The sequence below is a fragment of the Oncorhynchus nerka genome, unplaced genomic scaffold, assembly GCF_034236695.1.
Source record: "Oncorhynchus nerka isolate Pitt River unplaced genomic scaffold, Oner_Uvic_2.0 unplaced_scaffold_1260, whole genome shotgun sequence".
NCBI lineage: Eukaryota > Metazoa > Chordata > Actinopteri > Salmoniformes > Salmonidae > Oncorhynchus > Oncorhynchus nerka.
In genome coordinates, this window is record NW_027040082.1 from 35,887 (window position 1) to 58,653 (window position 22,767).

The window sequence follows — 22,767 nt, forward strand, 5'->3', positions numbered from 1 at the left end:
CCCACATTACAGAGAGGACCAGACACATCTCACCCACATTACAGAGAGGACCAGACACATCTCACCCACATTACAGAGAGGACCGGACACATCTCACCCACATTACAGAGAGGACCAGACACATCTGAACCACCCACATTACAGAGAGGACCAGACACTGCTGAACCACCCACATTAGAGAGGACCAGACACACCTGAACCACCCACATTAGAGAGAGGACCAAACACATCTCACCCACATTATAGAGAGGACCGGACACATCTCACCCACATTATAGAGAGACCAGACACATCTAAACCACCCACATTAGAGAGAGGACCAGACACATCTCACCCACATTACAGAGAGGACCGGACACATCTCACCCACATTACAGAGAGGACCAGACACATCTGAACCACCCACATTACAGAGAGGACCAGACACATCTCACCCACATTACAGAGAGGACCAGACACATCTCACCCACATTACAGAGAGGACCAGACACATCTCACCCACATTACAGAGAGGACCAGACACATCTCACCCACATTACAGAGAGGACCAGACACACCTCACCCACATTACAGAGAGGACCAGACACATCTCACCCACATTACAGAGAGGACCGGACACATCTCACCCACGTTACAGAGAGGACCAGACACATCTCACCCACATTACAGAGAGGACCGGACACATCTCACCCACGTTACAGAGAGGACCGGACACATCTGAACCACCCACATTACAGAGAGGACCAGACACATCTCACCCACATTACAGAAGACCAGACACATCTCACCCACATTACAGAGAGGACCAGACACATCTCACCCACATTACAGAGAGGACCAGACACATCTCACCCACATTACAGAGAGGACCGGACACATCTCACCCACGTTACAGAGAGGACCAGACACATCTCACCCACGTTACAGAGAGGACCGGACACATCTCACCCACATTACAGAGAGGACCAGACACATCTCACCCACATTACAGAGAGGACCGGACACATCTCACCCACGTTACAGAGAGGACCGGACACATCTCACCCACATTACAGAGAGGACCAGACACATCTCACCCACATTACAGAGAGGACCGGACACATCTCACCCACGTTACAGAGAGGACCAGACACATCTCACCCACGTTACAGAGAGGACCGGACACATCTCACCCACGTTACAGAGAGGACCAGACACATCTCACCCACGTTACAGAGAGGACCGGACACATCTCACCCACGTTACAGAGAGGACCGGACACATCTCACCCACATTACAGAGAGGACCAGACACATCTCACCCACATTACAGAGAGGACCGGACACATCTCACCCACGTTACAGAGAGGACCGGACACATCTCACCCACATTACAGAGAGGACCAGACACATCTCACCCACATTACAGAGAGGACCGGACACATCTCACCCACGTTACAGAGAGGACCAGACACATCTCACCCACGTTACAGAGAGGACCGGACACATCTCACCCACATTACAGAGAGGACCAGACACATCCCACCCACATTACAGAGAGGACCAGACACATCTCACCCACATTACAGAGAGGACCAGACACATCTCACCCACATTACAGAGAGGACCAGACACATCTCACCCACATTACAGAGAGGACCAGACACATCTCACCCACATTACAGAGAGGACCAGACACATCTCACCCACGTTACAGAGAGGACCGGACACATCTCACCCACATTACAGAGAGGACCAGACACATCTCACCCACGTTACAGAGAGGACCGGACACATCTCACCCACATTAGAGAGGACCAGACACATCTCACCCACATTACAGAGAGGACCAGATACATCTGAACCACCCACATTATAGAGAGGACCAGACACATCAAAACCACCCACATTACAGAGAGGACCAGACACATCTCACCCACATTACAGAGAGGACCAGACACATCTCACCCACATTACAGAGAGGACCGGACACATCTCACCCACGTTACAGAGAGGACTGGACACATCTCACCCACATTACAGAGAGGACCAGACACATCTCACCCACATTACAGAGAGGACCGGACACATCTCACCCACATTACAGAGAGGACCAGACACATCTCACCCACATTACAGAGAGGACTGGACACATCTGAACCACCCACATTACAGAGAGGACCGGACACATCTCACCCACATTACAGAGAGGACAGGACACATCTGAACCACATTATAGAGAGGACCGGACGCATCTCACCCACATTACAGAGAGGACCAGACACATCTCACCCACATTACAGAGAGGACCAGACACATCTCACCCACATTACAGAGAGGACCAGACACATCTCACCCACATTACAGAGAGGACCAGACACATCTCACCCACATTACAGAGAGGACCAGACACATCTCACCCACATTACAGAGAGGACCAGACACATCTCACCCACATTACAGAGAGGACCAGACACATCTGAACCACCCACATTACAGAGAGGACCAGACACATCTCACCCACATTACAGAGAGGACCAGACACATCTCACCCACATTACAGAGAGGACCAGACACATCTCACCCACATTACAGAGAGGACCAGACACATCTCACCCACATTACAGAGAGGACCGGACACATCTCACCCACATTACAGAGAGGACCAGACACATCTGAACCACCCACATTACAGAGAGGACCAGACACTGCTGAACCACCCACATTAGAGAGGACCAGACACACCTGAACCACCCACATTAGAGAGAGGACCAAACACATCTCACCCACATTATAGAGAGGACCGGACACATCTCACCCACATTATAGAGAGACCAGACACATCTAAACCACCCACATTAGAGAGAGGACCAGACACATCTCACCCACATTACAGAGAGGACCGGACACATCTCACCCACATTACAGAGAGGACCAGACACATCTCACCCACATTACAGAGAGGACCAGACACATCTCACCCACATTACAGAGAGGACCAGACACATCTCACCCACATTACAGAAGACCAGACACATCTCACTCACATTACAGAGAGGACCAGACACATCTCACCCACATTACAGAGAGGACCAGACACATCTCACCCACATTACAGAGAGGACCGGACACATCTCACCCACGTTACAGAGAGGACCAGACACATCTCACCCACGTTACAGAGAGGACCGGACACATCTCACCCACATTACAGAGAGGACCAGACACATCTCACCCACGTTACAGAGAGGACCGGACACATCTCACCCACGTTACAGAGAGGACCGGACACATCTCACCCACGTTACAGAGAGGACCAGACACATCTCACCCACATTACAGAGAGGACCGGACACATCTCACCCACGTTACAGAGAGGACCGGACACATCTCACCCACGTTACAGAGAGGACCGGACACATCTCACCCACATTACAGAGAGGACCGGACACATCTCACCCACATTACAGAGAGGACCAGACACATCTCACCCACATTACAGAGAGGACCAGACACATCTCACCCACATTACAGAGAGGACCAGACACATCTCACCCACGTTACAGAGAGGACTGGACACATCTCACCCACATTACAGAGAGGACCAGACACATCTCACCCACATTACAGAGAGGACCAGACACATCTCACCCACATTACAGAGAGGACCAGACATATCTCACCCACATTACAGAGAGGACCAGACACATCTCACCCACATTACAGAGAGGACCGGACACATCTCACCCACATTACAGAGAGGACCGGACACATCTCACCCACATTACAGAGAGGACTGGACACATCTCACCCACATTACAGAGAGGACTGGACACATCTGAACCACCCACATTACAGAGAGGACTGGACACATCTGAACCACATTACAGAGAGGCCCGGACACATCTCACCCACATTACAGAGAGGACCAGACACATCTCACCCACATTACAGAGAGGACCAGACACATCTCACCCACATTACAGAGAGGACCAGACACATCTCACCCACATTACAGAGAGGACCAGACACATCTCACACACATTACAGAGAGGACCAGACACATCTGAACCACCCACATTACAGAGAGGACCAGACACATCTGAACCACCCACATTACAGAGAGGACCAGACACATCTCACCCACATTACAGAGAGGACCAGACACATCTCACCCACATTACAGAGAGGACCAGACACATCTCACCCACATTACAGAGAGGACCAGACACATCTCACCCACATTACAGAGAGGACCAGACACATCTCACCCACATTACAGAGAGGACCAGACACATCTGAACCACCCACATTACAGAGAGGACCAGACACATCTCACCCACATTACAGAGAGGACCAGACACATCTCACCCACATTACAGAGAGGACCGGACACATCTCACCCACATTACAGAGAGGACCAGACACATCTGAACCACCCACATTACAGAGAGGACCAGACACATCTGAACCACCCACATTACAGAGAGGACCAGACACATCTCACCCACATTACAGAGAGGACCAGACACATCCCACCCACATTACAGAGAGGACCAGACACATCTCACCCACATTACAGAGAGGACCAGACACTGCTGAACCACCCACATTAGAGAGGACCAGACACACCTGAACCACCCACATTAGAGAGAGGACCAGACACATCTCACCCACATTATAGAGAGGACCAGACACATCAAAACCACCCACATTAGAGAGAGGACCAGACACATCTAAACCACCCACATTAGAGAGAGGACCAGACACATCTCACCCACATTACAGAGAGGACCAGACACATCTCACCCACATTACAGAGAGGACCAGACACATCTCACCCACATTATAGAGAGGACCAGACACATCTCACCCACGTTACAGAGAGGACCGGACACATCTCACCCACGTTACAGAGAGGACCGGACACATCTCACCCACATTACAGAGAGGACCAGACACATCTCACCCACATTACAGAGAGGACCAGACACATCTCACCCACATTACAGAGAGGACCAGACACATCTCACCCACATTACAGAGAGGACCGGACACATCTCACCCACATTACAGAGAGGACTGGACATATCTCACCCACATTACAGAGAGGACCAGACACATCTCACCCACATTACAGAGAGGACCGGACACATCTCACCCACATTACAGAGAGGACCGGACACATCTCACCCACATTACAGAGAGGACCAGACACATCTCACCCACATTACAGAGAGGACCAGACACATCTCACCCACATTACAGAGAGGACCAGACATATCTCACCCACATTACAGAGAGGACCAGACACATCTCACCCACATTACAGAGAGGACCGGACACATCTCACCCACATTACAGAGAGGACCGGACACATCTCACCCACATTACAGAGAGGACTGGACACATCTCACCCACATTACAGAGAGGACTGGACACATCTGAACCACCCACATTACAGAGAGGACCGGACACATCTCACCCACATTACAGAGAGGACCAGACACTGCTGAACCACCCACATTAGAGAGGACCAGACACACCTGAACCACCCACATTAGAGAGAGGACCAAACACATCTCACCCACATTATAGAGAGGACCGGACACATCTCACCCACATTATAGAGAGACCAGACACATCTAAACCACCCACATTAGAGAGAGGACCAGACACATCTCACCCACATTACAGAGAGGACCGGACACATCTCACCCACATTACAGAGAGGACCAGACACATCTGAACCACCCACATTACAGAGAGGACCAGACACATCTCACCCACATTACAGAGAGGACCAGACACATCTCACCCACATTACAGAGAGGACCAGACACATCTCACCCACATTACAGAGAGGACCAGACACATCTCACCCACATTACAGAGAGGACCAGACACACCTCACCCACATTACAGAGAGGACCAGACACATCTCACCCACATTACAGAGAGGACCGGACACATCTCACCCACGTTACAGAGAGGACCAGACACATCTCACCCACATTACAGAGAGGACCGGACACATCTCACCCACGTTACAGAAGACCGGACACATCTGAACCACCCACATTACAGAGAGGACCAGACACATCTCACCCACATTACAGAAGACCAGACACATCTCACCCACATTACAGAGAGGACCAGACACATCTCACCCACATTACAGAGAGGACCAGACACATCTCACCCACATTACAGAGAGGACCGGACACATCTCACCCACGTTACAGAGAGGACCAGACACATCTCACCCACGTTACAGAGAGGACCGGACACATCTCACCCACATTACAGAGAGGACCGGACACATCTCACCCACATTACAGAGAGGACCAGACACATCTCACCCACATTACAGAGAGGACCAGACACATCTCACCCACATTACAGAGAGGACCAGACACATCTCACCCACGTTACAGAGAGGACTGGACACATCTCACCCACATTACAGAGAGGACCAGACACATCTCACCCACATTACAGAGAGGACCAGACACATCTCACCCACATTACAGAGAGGACCAGACATATCTCACCCACATTACAGAGAGGACCAGACACATCTCACCCACATTACAGAGAGGACCGGACACATCTCACCCACATTACAGAGAGGACCGGACACATCTCACCCACATTACAGAGAGGACTGGACACATCTCACCCACATTACAGAGAGGACTGGACACATCTGAACCACCCACATTACAGAGAGGACTGGACACATCTGAACCACATTACAGAGAGGCCCGGACACATCTCACCCACATTACAGAGAGGACCAGACACATCTCACCCACATTACAGAGAGGACCAGACACATCTCACCCACATTACAGAGAGGACCAGACACATCTCACCCACATTACAGAGAGGACCAGACACATCTCACACACATTACAGAGAGGACCAGACACATCTGAACCACCCACATTACAGAGAGGACCAGACACATCTGAACCACCCACATTACAGAGAGGACCAGACACATCTCACCCACATTACAGAGAGGACCAGACACATCTCACCCACATTACAGAGAGGACCAGACACATCTCACCCACATTACAGAGAGGACCAGACACATCTCACCCACATTACAGAGAGGACCAGACACATCTCACCCACATTACAGAGAGGACCAGACACATCTGAACCACCCACATTACAGAGAGGACCAGACACATCTCACCCACATTACAGAGAGGACCAGACACATCTCACCCACATTACAGAGAGGACCGGACACATCTCACCCACATTACAGAGAGGACCAGACACATCTGAACCACCCACATTACAGAGAGGACCAGACACATCTGAACCACCCACATTACAGAGAGGACCAGACACATCTCACCCACATTACAGAGAGGACCAGACACATCCCACCCACATTACAGAGAGGACCAGACACATCTCACCCACATTACAGAGAGGACCAGACACTGCTGAACCACCCACATTAGAGAGGACCAGACACACCTGAACCACCCACATTAGAGAGAGGACCAGACACATCTCACCCACATTATAGAGAGGACCAGACACATCAAAACCACCCACATTAGAGAGAGGACCAGACACATCTAAACCACCCACATTAGAGAGAGGACCAGACACATCTCACCCACATTACAGAGAGGACCAGACACATCTCACCCACATTACAGAGAGGACCAGACACATCTCACCCACATTATAGAGAGGACCAGACACATCTCACCCACGTTACAGAGAGGACCGGACACATCTCACCCACGTTACAGAGAGGACCGGACACATCTCACCCACATTACAGAGAGGACCAGACACATCTCACCCACATTACAGAGAGGACCAGACACATCTCACCCACATTACAGAGAGGACCAGACACATCTCACCCACATTACAGAGAGGACCGGACACATCTCACCCACATTACAGAGAGGACCGGACATATCTCACCCACATTACAGAGAGGACCAGACACATCTCACCCACATTACAGAGAGGACCGGACACATCTCACCCACATTACAGAGAGGACCGGACACATCTCACCCACATTACAGAGAGGACCAGACACATCTCACCCACATTACAGAGAGGACCAGACACATCTCACCCACATTACAGAGAGGACCAGACATATCTCACCCACATTACAGAGAGGACCAGACACATCTCACCCACATTACAGAGAGGACCGGACACATCTCACCCACATTACAGAGAGGACCGGACACATCTCACCCACATTACAGAGAGGACTGGACACATCTCACCCACATTACAGAGAGGACTGGACACATCTGAACCACCCACATTACAGAGAGGACCGGACACATCTCACCCACATTACAGAGAGGACTGGACACATCTGAACCACATTACAGAGAGGCCCGGACACATCTCACCCACATTACAGAGAGGACCAGACACATCTCACCCACATTACAGAGAGGACCAGACACATCTCACCCACATTACAGAGAGGACCAGACACATCTCACCCACATTACAGAGAGGACCAGACACATCTCACACACATTACAGAGAGGACCAGACACATCTGAACCACCCACATTACAGAGAGGACCAGACACATCTGAACCACCCACATTACAGAGAGGACCAGACACATCTCACCCACATTACAGAGAGGACCAGACACATCTCACCCACATTACAGAGAGGACCAGACACATCTCACCCACATTACAGAGAGGACCAGACACATCTCACCCACATTACAGAGACGACCAGACACATCTCACCCACATTACAGAGAGGACCAGACACATCTGAACCACCCACATTACAGAGAGGACCAGACACATCTCACCCACGTTACAGAGAGGACCAGACACATCTCACCCACATTACAGAGAGGACCGGACACATCTCACCCACATTACAGAGAGGACCGGACACATCTCACCCACATTACAGAGAGGACCAGACACATCTCACCCACATTACAGAGAGGACCAGACACATCTCACCCACATTACAGAGAGGACCAGACATATCTCACCCACATTACAGAGAGGACCTGACACATCTCACCCACATTACAGAGAGGACCGGACACATCTCACCCACATTACAGAGAGGACCGGACACATCTCACCCACATTACAGAGAGGACTGGACACATCTCACCCACATTACAGAGAGGACTGGACACATCTGAACCACCCACATTACAGAGAGGACCGGACACATCTCACCCACATTACAGAGAGGACTGGACACATCTGAACCACATTACAGAGAGGCCCGGACACATCTCACCCACATTACAGAGAGGACCAGACACATCTCACCCACATTACAGAGAGGACCAGACACATCTCACCCACATTACAGAGAGGACCAGACACATCTCACCCACATTACAGAGAGGACCAGACACATCTGAACCACCCACATTACAGAGAGGACCAGACACATCTGAACCACCCACATTACAGAGAGGACCAGACACATCTGAACCACCCACATTACAGAGAGGACCAGACACATCTCACCCACATTACAGAGAGGACCAGACACATCTCACCCACATTACAGAGAGGACCAGACACATCTCACCCACATTACAGAGAGGACCAGACACATCTCACCCACATTACAGAGAGGACCAGACACATCTCACCCACATTACAGAGAGGACCAGACACATCTCACCCACATTACAGAGAGGACCAGACACATCTCACCCACATTACAGAGAGGACCAGACACATCTCACCCACATTACAGAGAGGACCAGACATATCTCACCCACATTACAGAGAGGACCTGACACATCTCACCCACATTACAGAGAGGACCGGACACATCTCACCCACATTACAGAGAGGACCGGACACATCTCACCCACATTACAGAGAGGACTGGACACATCTCACCCACATTACAGAGAGGACTGGACACATCTGAACCACCCACATTACAGAGAGGACCGGACACATCTCACCCACATTACAGAGAGGACTGGACACATCTGAACCACATTACAGAGAGGCCCGGACACATCTCACCCACATTACAGAGAGGACCAGACACATCTCACCCACATTACAGAGAGGACCAGACACATCTCACCCACATTACAGAGAGGACCAGACACATCTCACCCACATTACAGAGAGGACCAGACACATCTGAACCACCCACATTACAGAGAGGACCAGACACATCTGAACCACCCACATTACAGAGAGGACCAGACACATCTGAACCACCCACATTACAGAGAGGACCAGACACATCTCACCCACATTACAGAGAGGACCAGACACATCTCACCCACATTACAGAGAGGACCAGACACATCTCACCCACATTACAGAGAGGACCAGACACATCTCACCCACATTACAGAGAGGACCAGACACATCTCACCCACATTACAGAGAGGACCAGACACATCTGAACCACCCACATTACAGAGAGGACCAGACACATCTCACTCACATTACAGAGAGGACCAGACACATCTCACCCACATTACAGAGAGGACTGGACACATCTCACCCACATTACAGAGAGGACCAGACACATCTCACCCACATTACAGAGAGGACCAGACACATCTGAACCACCCACATTACAGAGAGGACCGGACACATCTCACCCACATTACAGAGAGGACCGGACACATCTCACCCACATTACAGAGAGGACTGGACACATCTCACCCACATTACAGAGAGGACTGGACACATCTGAACCACCCACATTACAGAGAGGACCGGACACATCTCACCCACATTACAGAGAGGACTGGACACATCTGAACCACATTACAGAGAGGCCCGGACACATCTCACCCACATTACAGAGAGGACCAGACACATCTCACCCACATTACAGAGAGGACCAGACACATCTCACCCACATTACAGAGAGGACCAGACACATCTCACCCACATTACAGAGAGGACCAGACACATCTCACACACATTACAGAGAGGACCAGACACATCTGAACCACCCACATTACAGAGAGGACCAGACACATCTGAACCACCCACATTACAGAGAGGACCAGACACATCTCACCCACATTACAGAGAGGACCAGACACATCTCACCCACATTACAGAGAGGACCAGACACATCTCACCCACATTACAGAGAGGACCAGACACATCTCACCCACATTACAGAGAGGACCAGACACATCTCACCCACATTACAGAGAGGACCAGACACATCTGAACCACCCACATTACAGAGAGGACCAGACACATCTCACTCACATTACAGAGAGGACCAGACACATCTCACCCACATTACAGAGAGGACCGGACACATCTCACCCACATTACAGAGAGGACCAGACACATCTGAACCACCCACATTACAGAGAGGACCAGACACATCTCACCCACATTACAGAGAGGACCAGACACATCCCACCCACATTACAGAGAGGACCAGACACATCTCACCCACATTACAGAGAGGACCAGACACTGCTGAACCACCCACATTAGAGAGGACCAGACACACCTGAACCACCCACATTAGAGAGAGGACCAGACACATCTCACCCACATTATAGAGAGGACCAGACACATCTAAACCACCCACATTAGAGAGAGGACCAGACACATCTCACCCACATTACAGAGAGGACCAGACACATCTCACCCACATTACAGAGAGGACCGGACACATCTCACCCACATTACAGAGAGGACTGGACACATCTCACCCACATTACAGAGAGGACTGGACACATCTGAACCACCCACATTACAGAGAGGACCGGACACATCTCACCCACATTACAGAGAGGACTGGACACATCTCACCCACATTACAGAGAGGACCGGACACATCTCACCCACATTACAGAGAGGACTGGACACATCTCACCCACATTACAGAGAGGACTGGACACATCTGAACCACCCACATTACAGAGAGGACCGGACACATCTCACCCACATTACAGAGAGGACTGGACACATCTGAACCACATTACAGAGAGGCCCGGACACATCTCACCCACATTACAGAGAGGACCAGACACATCTCACCCACATTACAGAGAGGACCAGACACATCTCACCCACATTACAGAGAGGACCAGACACATCTCACCCACATTACAGAGAGGACCAGACACATCTCACACACATTACAGAGAGGACCAGACACATCTGAACCACCCACATTACAGAGAGGACCAGACACATCTGAACCACCCACATTACAGAGAGGACCAGACACATCTCACCCACATTACAGAGAGGACCAGACACATCTCACCCACATTACAGAGAGGACCAGACACATCTCACCCACATTACAGAGAGGACCAGACACATCTCACCCACATTACAGAGAGGACCAGACACATCTCACCCACATTACAGAGAGGACCAGACACATCTGAACCACCCACATTACAGAGAGGACCAGACACATCTCACTCACATTACAGAGAGGACCAGACACATCTCACCCACATTACAGAGAGGACCAGACACATCTCACACACATTACAGAGAGGACCAGACACATCTGAACCACCCACATTACAGAGAGGACCAGACACATCTGAACCACCCACATTACAGAGAGGACCAGACACATCTCACACACATTACAGAGAGGACCAGACACATCTGAACCACCCACATTACAGAGAGGACCAGACACATCTGAACCACCCACATTACAGAGAGGACCAGACACATCTCACCCACATTACAGAGAGGACCAGACACATCTCACCCACATTACAGAGAGGACCAGACACATCTCACCCACATTACAGAGAGGACCAGACACATCTCACCCACATTACAGAGAGGACCAGACACATCTCACCCACATTACAGAGAGGACCAGACACATCTGAACCACCCACATTACAGAGAGGACCAGACACATCTCACTCACATTACAGAGAGGACCAGACACATCTCACCCACATTACAGAGAGGACCGGACACATCTCACCCACATTACAGAGAGGACCAGACACATCTGAACCACCCACATTACAGAGAGGACCAGACACATCTCACCCACATTACAGAGAGGACCAGACACATCCCACCCACATTACAGAGAGGACCAGACACATCTCACCCACATTACAGAGAGGACCAGACACTGCTGAACCACCCACATTAGAGAGGACCAGACACACCTGAACCACCCACATTAGAGAGAGGACCAGACACATCTCACCCACATTATAGAGAGGACCAGACACATCTAAACCACCCACATTAGAGAGAGGACCAGACACATCTCACCCACATTACAGAGAGGACCAGACACATCTCACCCACATTACAGAGAGGACCGGACACATCTCACCCACATTACAGAGAGGACTGGACACATCTCACCCACATTACAGAGAGGACTGGACACATCTGAACCACCCACATTACAGAGAGGACTGGACACATCTGAACCACATTACAGAGAGGCCCGGACACATCTCACCCACATTACAGAGAGGACCAGACACATCTCACCCACATTACAGAGAGGACCGGACACATCTCACCCACATTACAGAGAGGACTGGACACATCTCACCCACATTACAGAGAGGACTGGACACATCTGAACCACCCACATTACAGAGAGGACCGGACACATCTCACCCACATTACAGAGAGGACTGGACACATCTGAACCACATTACAGAGAGGCCCGGACACATCTCACCCACATTACAGAGAGGACCAGACACATCTCACCCACATTACAGAGAGGACCAGACACATCTCACCCACATTACAGAGAGGACCAGACACATCTCACCCACATTACAGAGAGGACCAGACACATCTCACACACATTACAGAGAGGACCAGACACATCTGAACCACCCACATTACAGAGAGGACCAGACACATCTGAACCACCCACATTACAGAGAGGACCAGACACATCTCACCCACATTACAGAGAGGACCAGACACATCTCACCCACATTACAGAGAGGACCAGACACATCTCACCCACATTACAGAGAGGACCAGACACATCTCACCCACATTACAGAGAGGACCAGACACATCTGAACCACCCACATTACAGAGAGGACCAGACACATCTCACTCACATTACAGAGAGGACCAGACACATCTCACCCACATTACAGAGAGGACCAGACACATCTCACACACATTACAGAGAGGACCAGACACATCTGAACCACCCACATTACAGAGAGGACCAGACACATCTGAACCACCCACATTACAGAGAGGACCAGACACATCTCACCCACATTACAGAGAGGACCAGACACATCTCACCCACATTACAGAGAGGACCAGACACATCTCACCCACATTACAGAGAGGACCAGACACATCTCACCCACATTACAGAGAGGACCAGACACATCTCACCCACATTACAGAGAGGACCAGACACATCTGAACCACCCACATTACAGAGAGGACCAGACACATCTCACTCACATTACAGAGAGGACCAGACACATCTCACCCACATTACAGAGAGGACCGGACACATCTCACCCACATTACAGAGAGGACCAGACACATCTGAACCACCCACATTACAGAGAGGACCAGACACATCTCACCCACATTACAGAGAGGACCAGACACATCCCACCCACATTACAGAGAGGACCAGACACATCTCACCCACATTACAGAGAGGACCAGACACTGCTGAACCACCCACATTAGAGAGGACCAGACACACCTGAACCACCCACATTAGAGAGAGGACCAGACACATCTCACCCACATTATAGAGAGGACCAGACACATCTAAACCACCCACATTAGAGAGAGGACCAGACACATCTCACCCACATTACAGAGAGGACCAGACACATCTCACCCACATTACAGAGAGGACCGGACACATCTCACCCACATTACAGAGAGGACTGGACACATCTCACCCACATTACAGAGAGGACTGGACACATCTGAACCACCCACATTACAGAGAGGACCGGACACATCTCACCCACATTACAGAGAGGACTGGACACATCTCACCCACATTACAGAGAGGACCGGACACATCTCACCCACATTACAGAGAGGACTGGACACATCTCACCCACATTACAGAGAGGACTGGACACATCTGAACCACCCACATTACAGAGAGGACCGGACACATCTCACCCACATTACAGAGAGGACTGGACACATCTGAACCACATTACAGAGAGGCCCGGACACATCTCACCCACATTACAGAGAGGACCAGACACATCTCACCCACATTACAGAGAGGACCAGACACATCTCACCCACATTACAGAGAGGACCAGACACATCTCACCCACATTACAGAGAGGACCAGACACATCTCACACACATTACAGAGAGGACCAGACACATCTGAACCACCCACATTACAGAGAGGACCAGACACATCTGAACCACCCACATTACAGAGAGGACCAGACACATCTCACCCACATTACAGAGAGGACCAGACACATCTCACCCACATTACAGAGAGGACCAGACACATCTCACCCACATTACAGAGAGGACCAGACACATCTCACCCACATTACAGAGAGGACCAGACACATCTCACCCACATTACAGAGAGGACCAGACACATCTGAACCACCCACATTACAGAGAGGACCAGACACATCTCACTCACATTACAGAGAGGACCAGACACATCTCACCCACATTACAGAGAGGACCGGACACATCTCACCCACATTACAGAGAGGACCAGACACATCTGAACCACCCACATTACAGAGAGGACCAGACACATCTCACCCACATTACAGAGAGGACCAGACACATCCCACCCACATTACAGAGAGGACCAGACACATCTCACCCACATTACAGAGAGGACCAGACACTGCTGAACCACCCACATTTAGAGAGGACCAGACACACCTGAACCACCCACATTACAGAGAGGACCAGACACATCTCACCCACATTATAGAGAGGACCAGACACATCTAAACCACCCACATTAGAGAGAGGACCAGACACATCTCACCCACATTACAGAGAGGACCAGACACATCTCACCCACATTACAGAGAGGACCAGACACATCTCACCCACATTATAGAGAGGACCAGACACATCTCACCCACATTACAGAGAGGACCAGACACATCTCACCCACATTACAGAGAGGACCAGACACTGCTGAACCACCCGCATTAGAGAGAGGACCAGACACATCTGAACCACCCACATTACAGAGAGGACCGGACACATCTGAACCACCCACATTACAGAGAGGACCAGACACCTCTCACCCACATTACAGAGAGGACCAGACACTGCTGAACCACCCACATTAGAGAGGACCAGACACATCTGAACCACCCACATTAGAGAGAGGACCGGACACATCTCACCCACATTATAGAGAGACCAGACACATCTAAACCACCCACATTAGAGAGGACCAGACACATCTGAACCACCCACATTAGAGAGAGGACCGGACACATCTCACCCACATTACAGAGAGGACCAGACACATCTAAACCACCCACATTAGAGAGAGGACCAGACACATCTCACCCACATTACAGAGAGGACCAGACACTGCTGAACCACCCACATTACAGAGAGGACCGGACACATCTGAACCACCCACATTACAGAGAGGACCAGACACATCTCACCCACATTACAGAGAGGACCAGACACATCTCACCCACATTACAGAGAGGACCAGACACATCTCACCCACATTACAGAGAGGACCAGACACATCTCACCCACATTACAGAGAGGACCAGACACATCTCACCCACATTACAGAGAGGACCAGACACATCTCACCCACATTACAGAGAGGACCAGACACATCTGAACCACCCACATTACAGAGAGGACCAGACACATCCCACCCACATTACAGAGAGGACCAGACACATCTCACCCACATTATAGAGAGACCAGACACATCTCACCCACATTATAGAGAGACCAGACACATCTCACCCACATTACAGAGAGGACCAGACACATCTCACCCACATTACAGAGAGGACCAGACACTGCTGAACCACCCACATTAGAGAGGACCAGACACATCTCACCCACATTAAAGAGAGGACCAGACACATCTGAACCACCCACATTACAGAGAGGACCAGACACATCTCACCCACATTACAGAGAGGACCAGACACATCTCACCCACATTACAGAGAGGACCAGACACATCTCACCCACATTACAGAGAGGACCAGACACTGCTGAACCACCCACATTAGAGAGGACCAGACACATCTCACCCACATTATAGAGACCAGACACATCTCACCCACATTATAGAGAGACCAGACACATCTCACCCACATTACAGAGAGGACCAGACACATCTCACCCACATTACAGAGAGGACCAGACACTGCTGAACCACCCACATTAGAGAGGACCAGACACATCTCACCCACATTAAAGAGAGGACCAGACACATCTGAACCACCCACATTACAGAGAGGACCAGACACATCTCACCCACATTACAGAGAGGACCAGACACATCTCACCCACATTACAGAGAGGACCAGACACATCTCACCCACATTACAGAGAGGACCAGACACTGCTGAACCACCCACATTAGAGAGGACCAGACACATCTCACCCACATTATAGAGAGACCAGACACATCTCACCCACATTATAGAGAGACCAGACACATCTCACCCACATTACAGAGAGGACCAGACACATCTCACCCACATTACAGAGAGGACCAGACACATCTCACCCACATTACAGAGAGGACCAGACACATCTCACCCACATTACAGAGAGGACCGGACACATCTCACCCACATTACAGAGAGGACTGGACACATCTGAACCACCCACATTACAGAGAGGACCGGACACATCTAAACCACCCACATTACAGAGAGGACCGGACACATCTGAACCACCCACATTACAGAGAGGACCAGACACCTCTCACCCACATTACAGAGAGGACCAGACACTGCTGAACCACCCACATTAGAGAGGACCAGACACATCTGAACCACCCACATTAGAGAGAGGACCGGACACATCTCACCCACATTATAGAGAGACCAGACACATCTAAACCACCCACATTAGAGAGGACCAGACACATCTGAACCACCCACATTAGAGAGAGGACCGGACACATCTCACCCACATTACAGAGAGGACCAGACACATCTAAACCACCCACATTAGAGAGAGGACCAGACACATCTCACCCACATTACAGAGAGGACCAGACACTGCTGAACCACCCACATTACAGAGAGGACCGGACACATCTGAACCACCCACATTACAGAGAGGACCAGACACATCTCACCCACATTACAGAGAGGACCAGACACATCTCACCCACATTACAGAGAGGACCAGACACATCTCACCCACATTACAGAGAGGACCAGACACATCTCACCCACATTACAGAGAGGACCAGACACATCTCACCCACATTACAGAGAGGACCAGACACATCTCACCCACATTACAGAGAGGACCAGACACATCTGAACCACCCACATTACAGAGAGGACCAGACACATCCCACCCACATTACAGAGAGGACCAGACACATCTCACCCACATTATAGAGAGACCAGACACATCTCACCCACATTATAGAGAGACCAGACACATCTCACCCACATTACAGAGAGGACCAGACACATCTCACCCACATTACAGAGAGGACCAGACACTGCTGAACCACCCACATTAGAGAGGACCAGACACATCTCACCCACATTAAAGAGAGGACCAGACACATCTGAACCACCCACATTACAGAGAGGACCAGACACATCTCACCCACATTACAGAGAGGACCAGACACATCTCACCCACATTACAGAGAGGACCAGACACATCTCACCCACATTACAGAGAGGACCAGACACTGCTGAACCACCCACATTAGAGAGGACCAGACACATCTCACCCACATTATAGAGAGACCAGACACATCTCACCCACATTATAGAGAGACCAGACACATCTCACCCACATTACAGAGAGGACCAGACACATCTCACCCACATTACAGAGAGGACCAGACACTGCTGAACCACCCACATTAGAGAGGACCAGACACATCTCACCCACATTAAAGAGAGGACCAGACACATCTGAACCACCCACATTACAGAGAGGACCAGACACATCTCACCCACATTACAGAGAGGACCAGACACATCTCACCCACATTACAGAGAGGACCAGACACATCTCACCCACATTACAGAGAGGACCAGACACTGCTGAACCACCCACATTAGAGAGGACCAGACACATCTCACCCACATTATAGAGAGACCAGACACATCTCACCCACATTATAGAGAGACCAGACACATCTCACCCACATTACAGAGAGGACCAGACACATCTCACCCACATTACAGAGAGGACCAGACACATCTCACCCACATTACAGAGAGGACCAGACACATCTCACCCACATTACAGAGAGGACCGGACACATCTCACCCACATTACAGAGAGGACTGGACACATCTGAACCACCCACATTACAGAGAGGACCGGACACATCTAAACCACCCACATTACAGAGAGGACCGGACACATCTGAACCACCCACATTACAGAGAGGACCAGACACATCTCACCCACATTATAGAGAGGACCAGACACATCTCTGTGTGTGTGTGTGTGTGTGTGTCTGTGTGTGTGTGTTTCTCAGCCCCTCACCTATCTGCAGCAGAGTCTCCTCCATGCTGTTGGTGGCGGTCACCATGGCTACGGACGCTCCAAGGGGGTCACTGTCGGGGAACTGGACGGCCTCTGGGACGACCCGGCGCTCGCTCAGACCCAACGGTCCCGCCAGCAGCTCAAACTCCTCGTCCCCAGTTAACCTCTCATCCTCATCAACATCCAGCATGTCCCATTCCTCTGTAAGGGTTGTAGAGAATAACAGCCATACTATCAGCCATGTGGTTATAGAGAATAACAGTCACACTATCAGCCACGTGGTTATAGAGAATAACAGTCATACTATCAGCCACGTGGTTACAGAGAATAACAGTCATACTATCAGCCACGTGGTTATAGAGAATAACAGTCACACTATCAGCCACGTGGTTATAGAGAATAACAGTCATACTATCAGCCACGTGGTTATAGAGAATAACAGTCATACTATCAGCCACGTGGTTATAGAGAATAACAGTCATACTATCAGCCACGTGGTTATAGAGAATAACAGTCATACTATCAGCCACGTGGTTATAGAGAATAACAGCCATACTATCAGCCACGTGGTTATAGAGAATAACAGTCATACTATCAGCCATGTGGTTATAGAGAATAACAGCCATACTATCAGCCACGTGGTTATAGAGAATAACAGTCATACTATCAGCCACGTGGTTATAGAGAATAACAGCCATACTATCAGCCACGTGGTTATAGAGAATAACAGCCATACTATCAGCCATGTGGTTATAGAGAATAACAGTCATACTATCAGCCACGTGGTTATAGAGAATAACAGTCATACTATCAGCCACGTGGTTATAGAGAATAACAGTCATACTATCAGCCACGTGGTTATAGAGAATAACAGTCACACTATCAGCCGCGTGGTTATAGAGAATAACAGTCATACTATCATCCATGTGGTTATAGAGAATAACAGTCATACTATCAGCCACGTGGTTATAGAGAATAACAGTCATACTATCATCCATGTGGTTATAGAGAATAACAGTCATACTATCAGCCACGTGGTTATAGAGAATAACAGTCATATTATCAGCCACGTGGTTACAGAGAATAACAGTCATACTATCAGCAACGTGGTTATAGAGAATAACAGTCATACTATCAGCCGCGTGGTTATAGAGAATAACAGTCATACTATCAGCCACGTGGTTATAGAGAATAACAGTCATACTATCAGCCATGTGGTTATAGAGAATAACAGTCATACTATCAGCCATGTGGTTATAGAGAATAACAGTCATACTATCAGCCATGTGGTTATAGAGAATAACAGTCATACTATCAGCCACGTGGTTATAGAGAATAACAGTCATACTATCAGCCACGTGGTTATAGAGAATAACAGTCATACAATCAGCCACGTGGTTATAGAGAATAACAGTCCTACTATCAGCCACGTGGTTATAGAGAATAACAGTCATACTCTCAGCCACGTGGTTATAGAGAATAACAGCCATACTATCAGCCATGTGGTTATAGAGAATAACAGTCATACTATCAGCCACATGGTTAGAGAATAACAGTCATACTATCAGCCACGTGGTTATAGAGAATAACAGTCATACTATCAGCCACGTGGTTATAGAGAATAACAGTCATACTATCAGCCACGTGGTTATAGAGAATAACAGTCATACTATCAGCCACGTGGTTATTGAGAATAACAGTCACACTATCAGCCACATGGTTATAGAGAATAACAGTCATACTATCAGCCACGTGGTTATTGAGAATAACAGTCATACTATCAGCCACGTGGTTATAGAGAATAACAGTCATACTATCAGCCGCGTGGTTATAGAGAATAACAGTCACACTATCAGCCACGTGGTTATTGAGAATAACAGTCACACTATCAGCCATGTGGTTATTGAGAATAACAGTCACACTATCAGCCGCGTGGTTATAGAGGATAACAGTCACACTATCAGCCACGTGGTTATTGAGAATAACAGTCACACTATCAGCCATGTGGTTATTGAGAATAACAGTCACACTATCAGCCGCGTGGTTATTGAGAATAACAGTCATACTATCAGCCATGTGGTTATAGAGAATAACAGTCATACTATCAGCCATGTGGTTATAGAGAATAACAGTCATACTATCAGCCATGTGGTTATAGAGAATAACAGTCATACTATCAGCTACGTGGTTATAGAGAATAACAGTCATACTATCAGCCACGTGGTTATAGAGAATAACAGTCATACAATCAGCCACGTGGTTATAGAGAATAACAGTCCTACTATCAGCCACGTGGTTATAGAGAATAACAGTCATACTCTCAGCCACGTGGTTATAGAGAATAACAGCCATACTATCAGCCATGTGGTTATAGAGAATAACAGTCATACTATCAGCCACATGGTTAGAGAATAACAGTCATACTATCAGCCACGTGGTTATAGAGAATAACAGTCATACTATCAGCCACGTGGTTATAGAGAATAACAGTCATACTATCAGCCACGTGGTTATAGAGAATAACAGTCATACTATCAGCCCCGTGGTTATAGAGAATAACAGTCACACTATCAGCCACGTGGTTATTGAGAATAACAGTCACACTATCAGCCACATGGTTATAGAGAATAACAGTCATACTATCAGCCACGTGGTTATTGAGAATAACAGTCATACTATCAGCCACGTGGTTATAGAGAATAACAGTCATACTATCAGCCGCGTGGTTATAGAGAATAACAGTCACACTATCAGCCACGTGGTTATTGAGAATAACAGTCATACTATCAGCCACGTGGTTATTGAGAATAACAGTCACACTATCAGCCATGTGGTTATTGAGAATAACAGTCACACTATCAGCCATGTGGTTATAGAGAATAACAGTCATACTATCAGCCACGTGGTTATTGAGAATAACAGTCATACTATCAGCCACGTGGTTATAGAGAATAACAGTCTCACTATCAGCCACGTGGTTATAGAGAATAACAGTCATATTATCAGCCACGTGGTTATAGAGAATAACAGTCATACTATCAGCCACGTGG

General features: G+C 49.2%; 1 protein-coding gene across 5 annotated transcripts in view; it reads right to left on the reverse strand.

Moving 5' to 3' along the window:
• LOC135559550 (probable E3 ubiquitin-protein ligase HERC1) overlaps positions 1 to 22,767 on the reverse strand; it is a 61,761-nt gene that overhangs the window by 34,601 nt on the left and 4,393 nt on the right. For all 5 annotated transcript variants that reach the window (XM_065015827.1, XM_065015828.1, XM_065015826.1 and 2 more), the window contains exon 4: positions 19,718 to 19,918. In XM_065015827.1, coding sequence (XP_064871899.1) covers positions 19,718 to 19,918 — 201 coding nt within the window. The remainder of the gene's footprint in view (positions 1 to 19,717; positions 19,919 to 22,767) is intronic.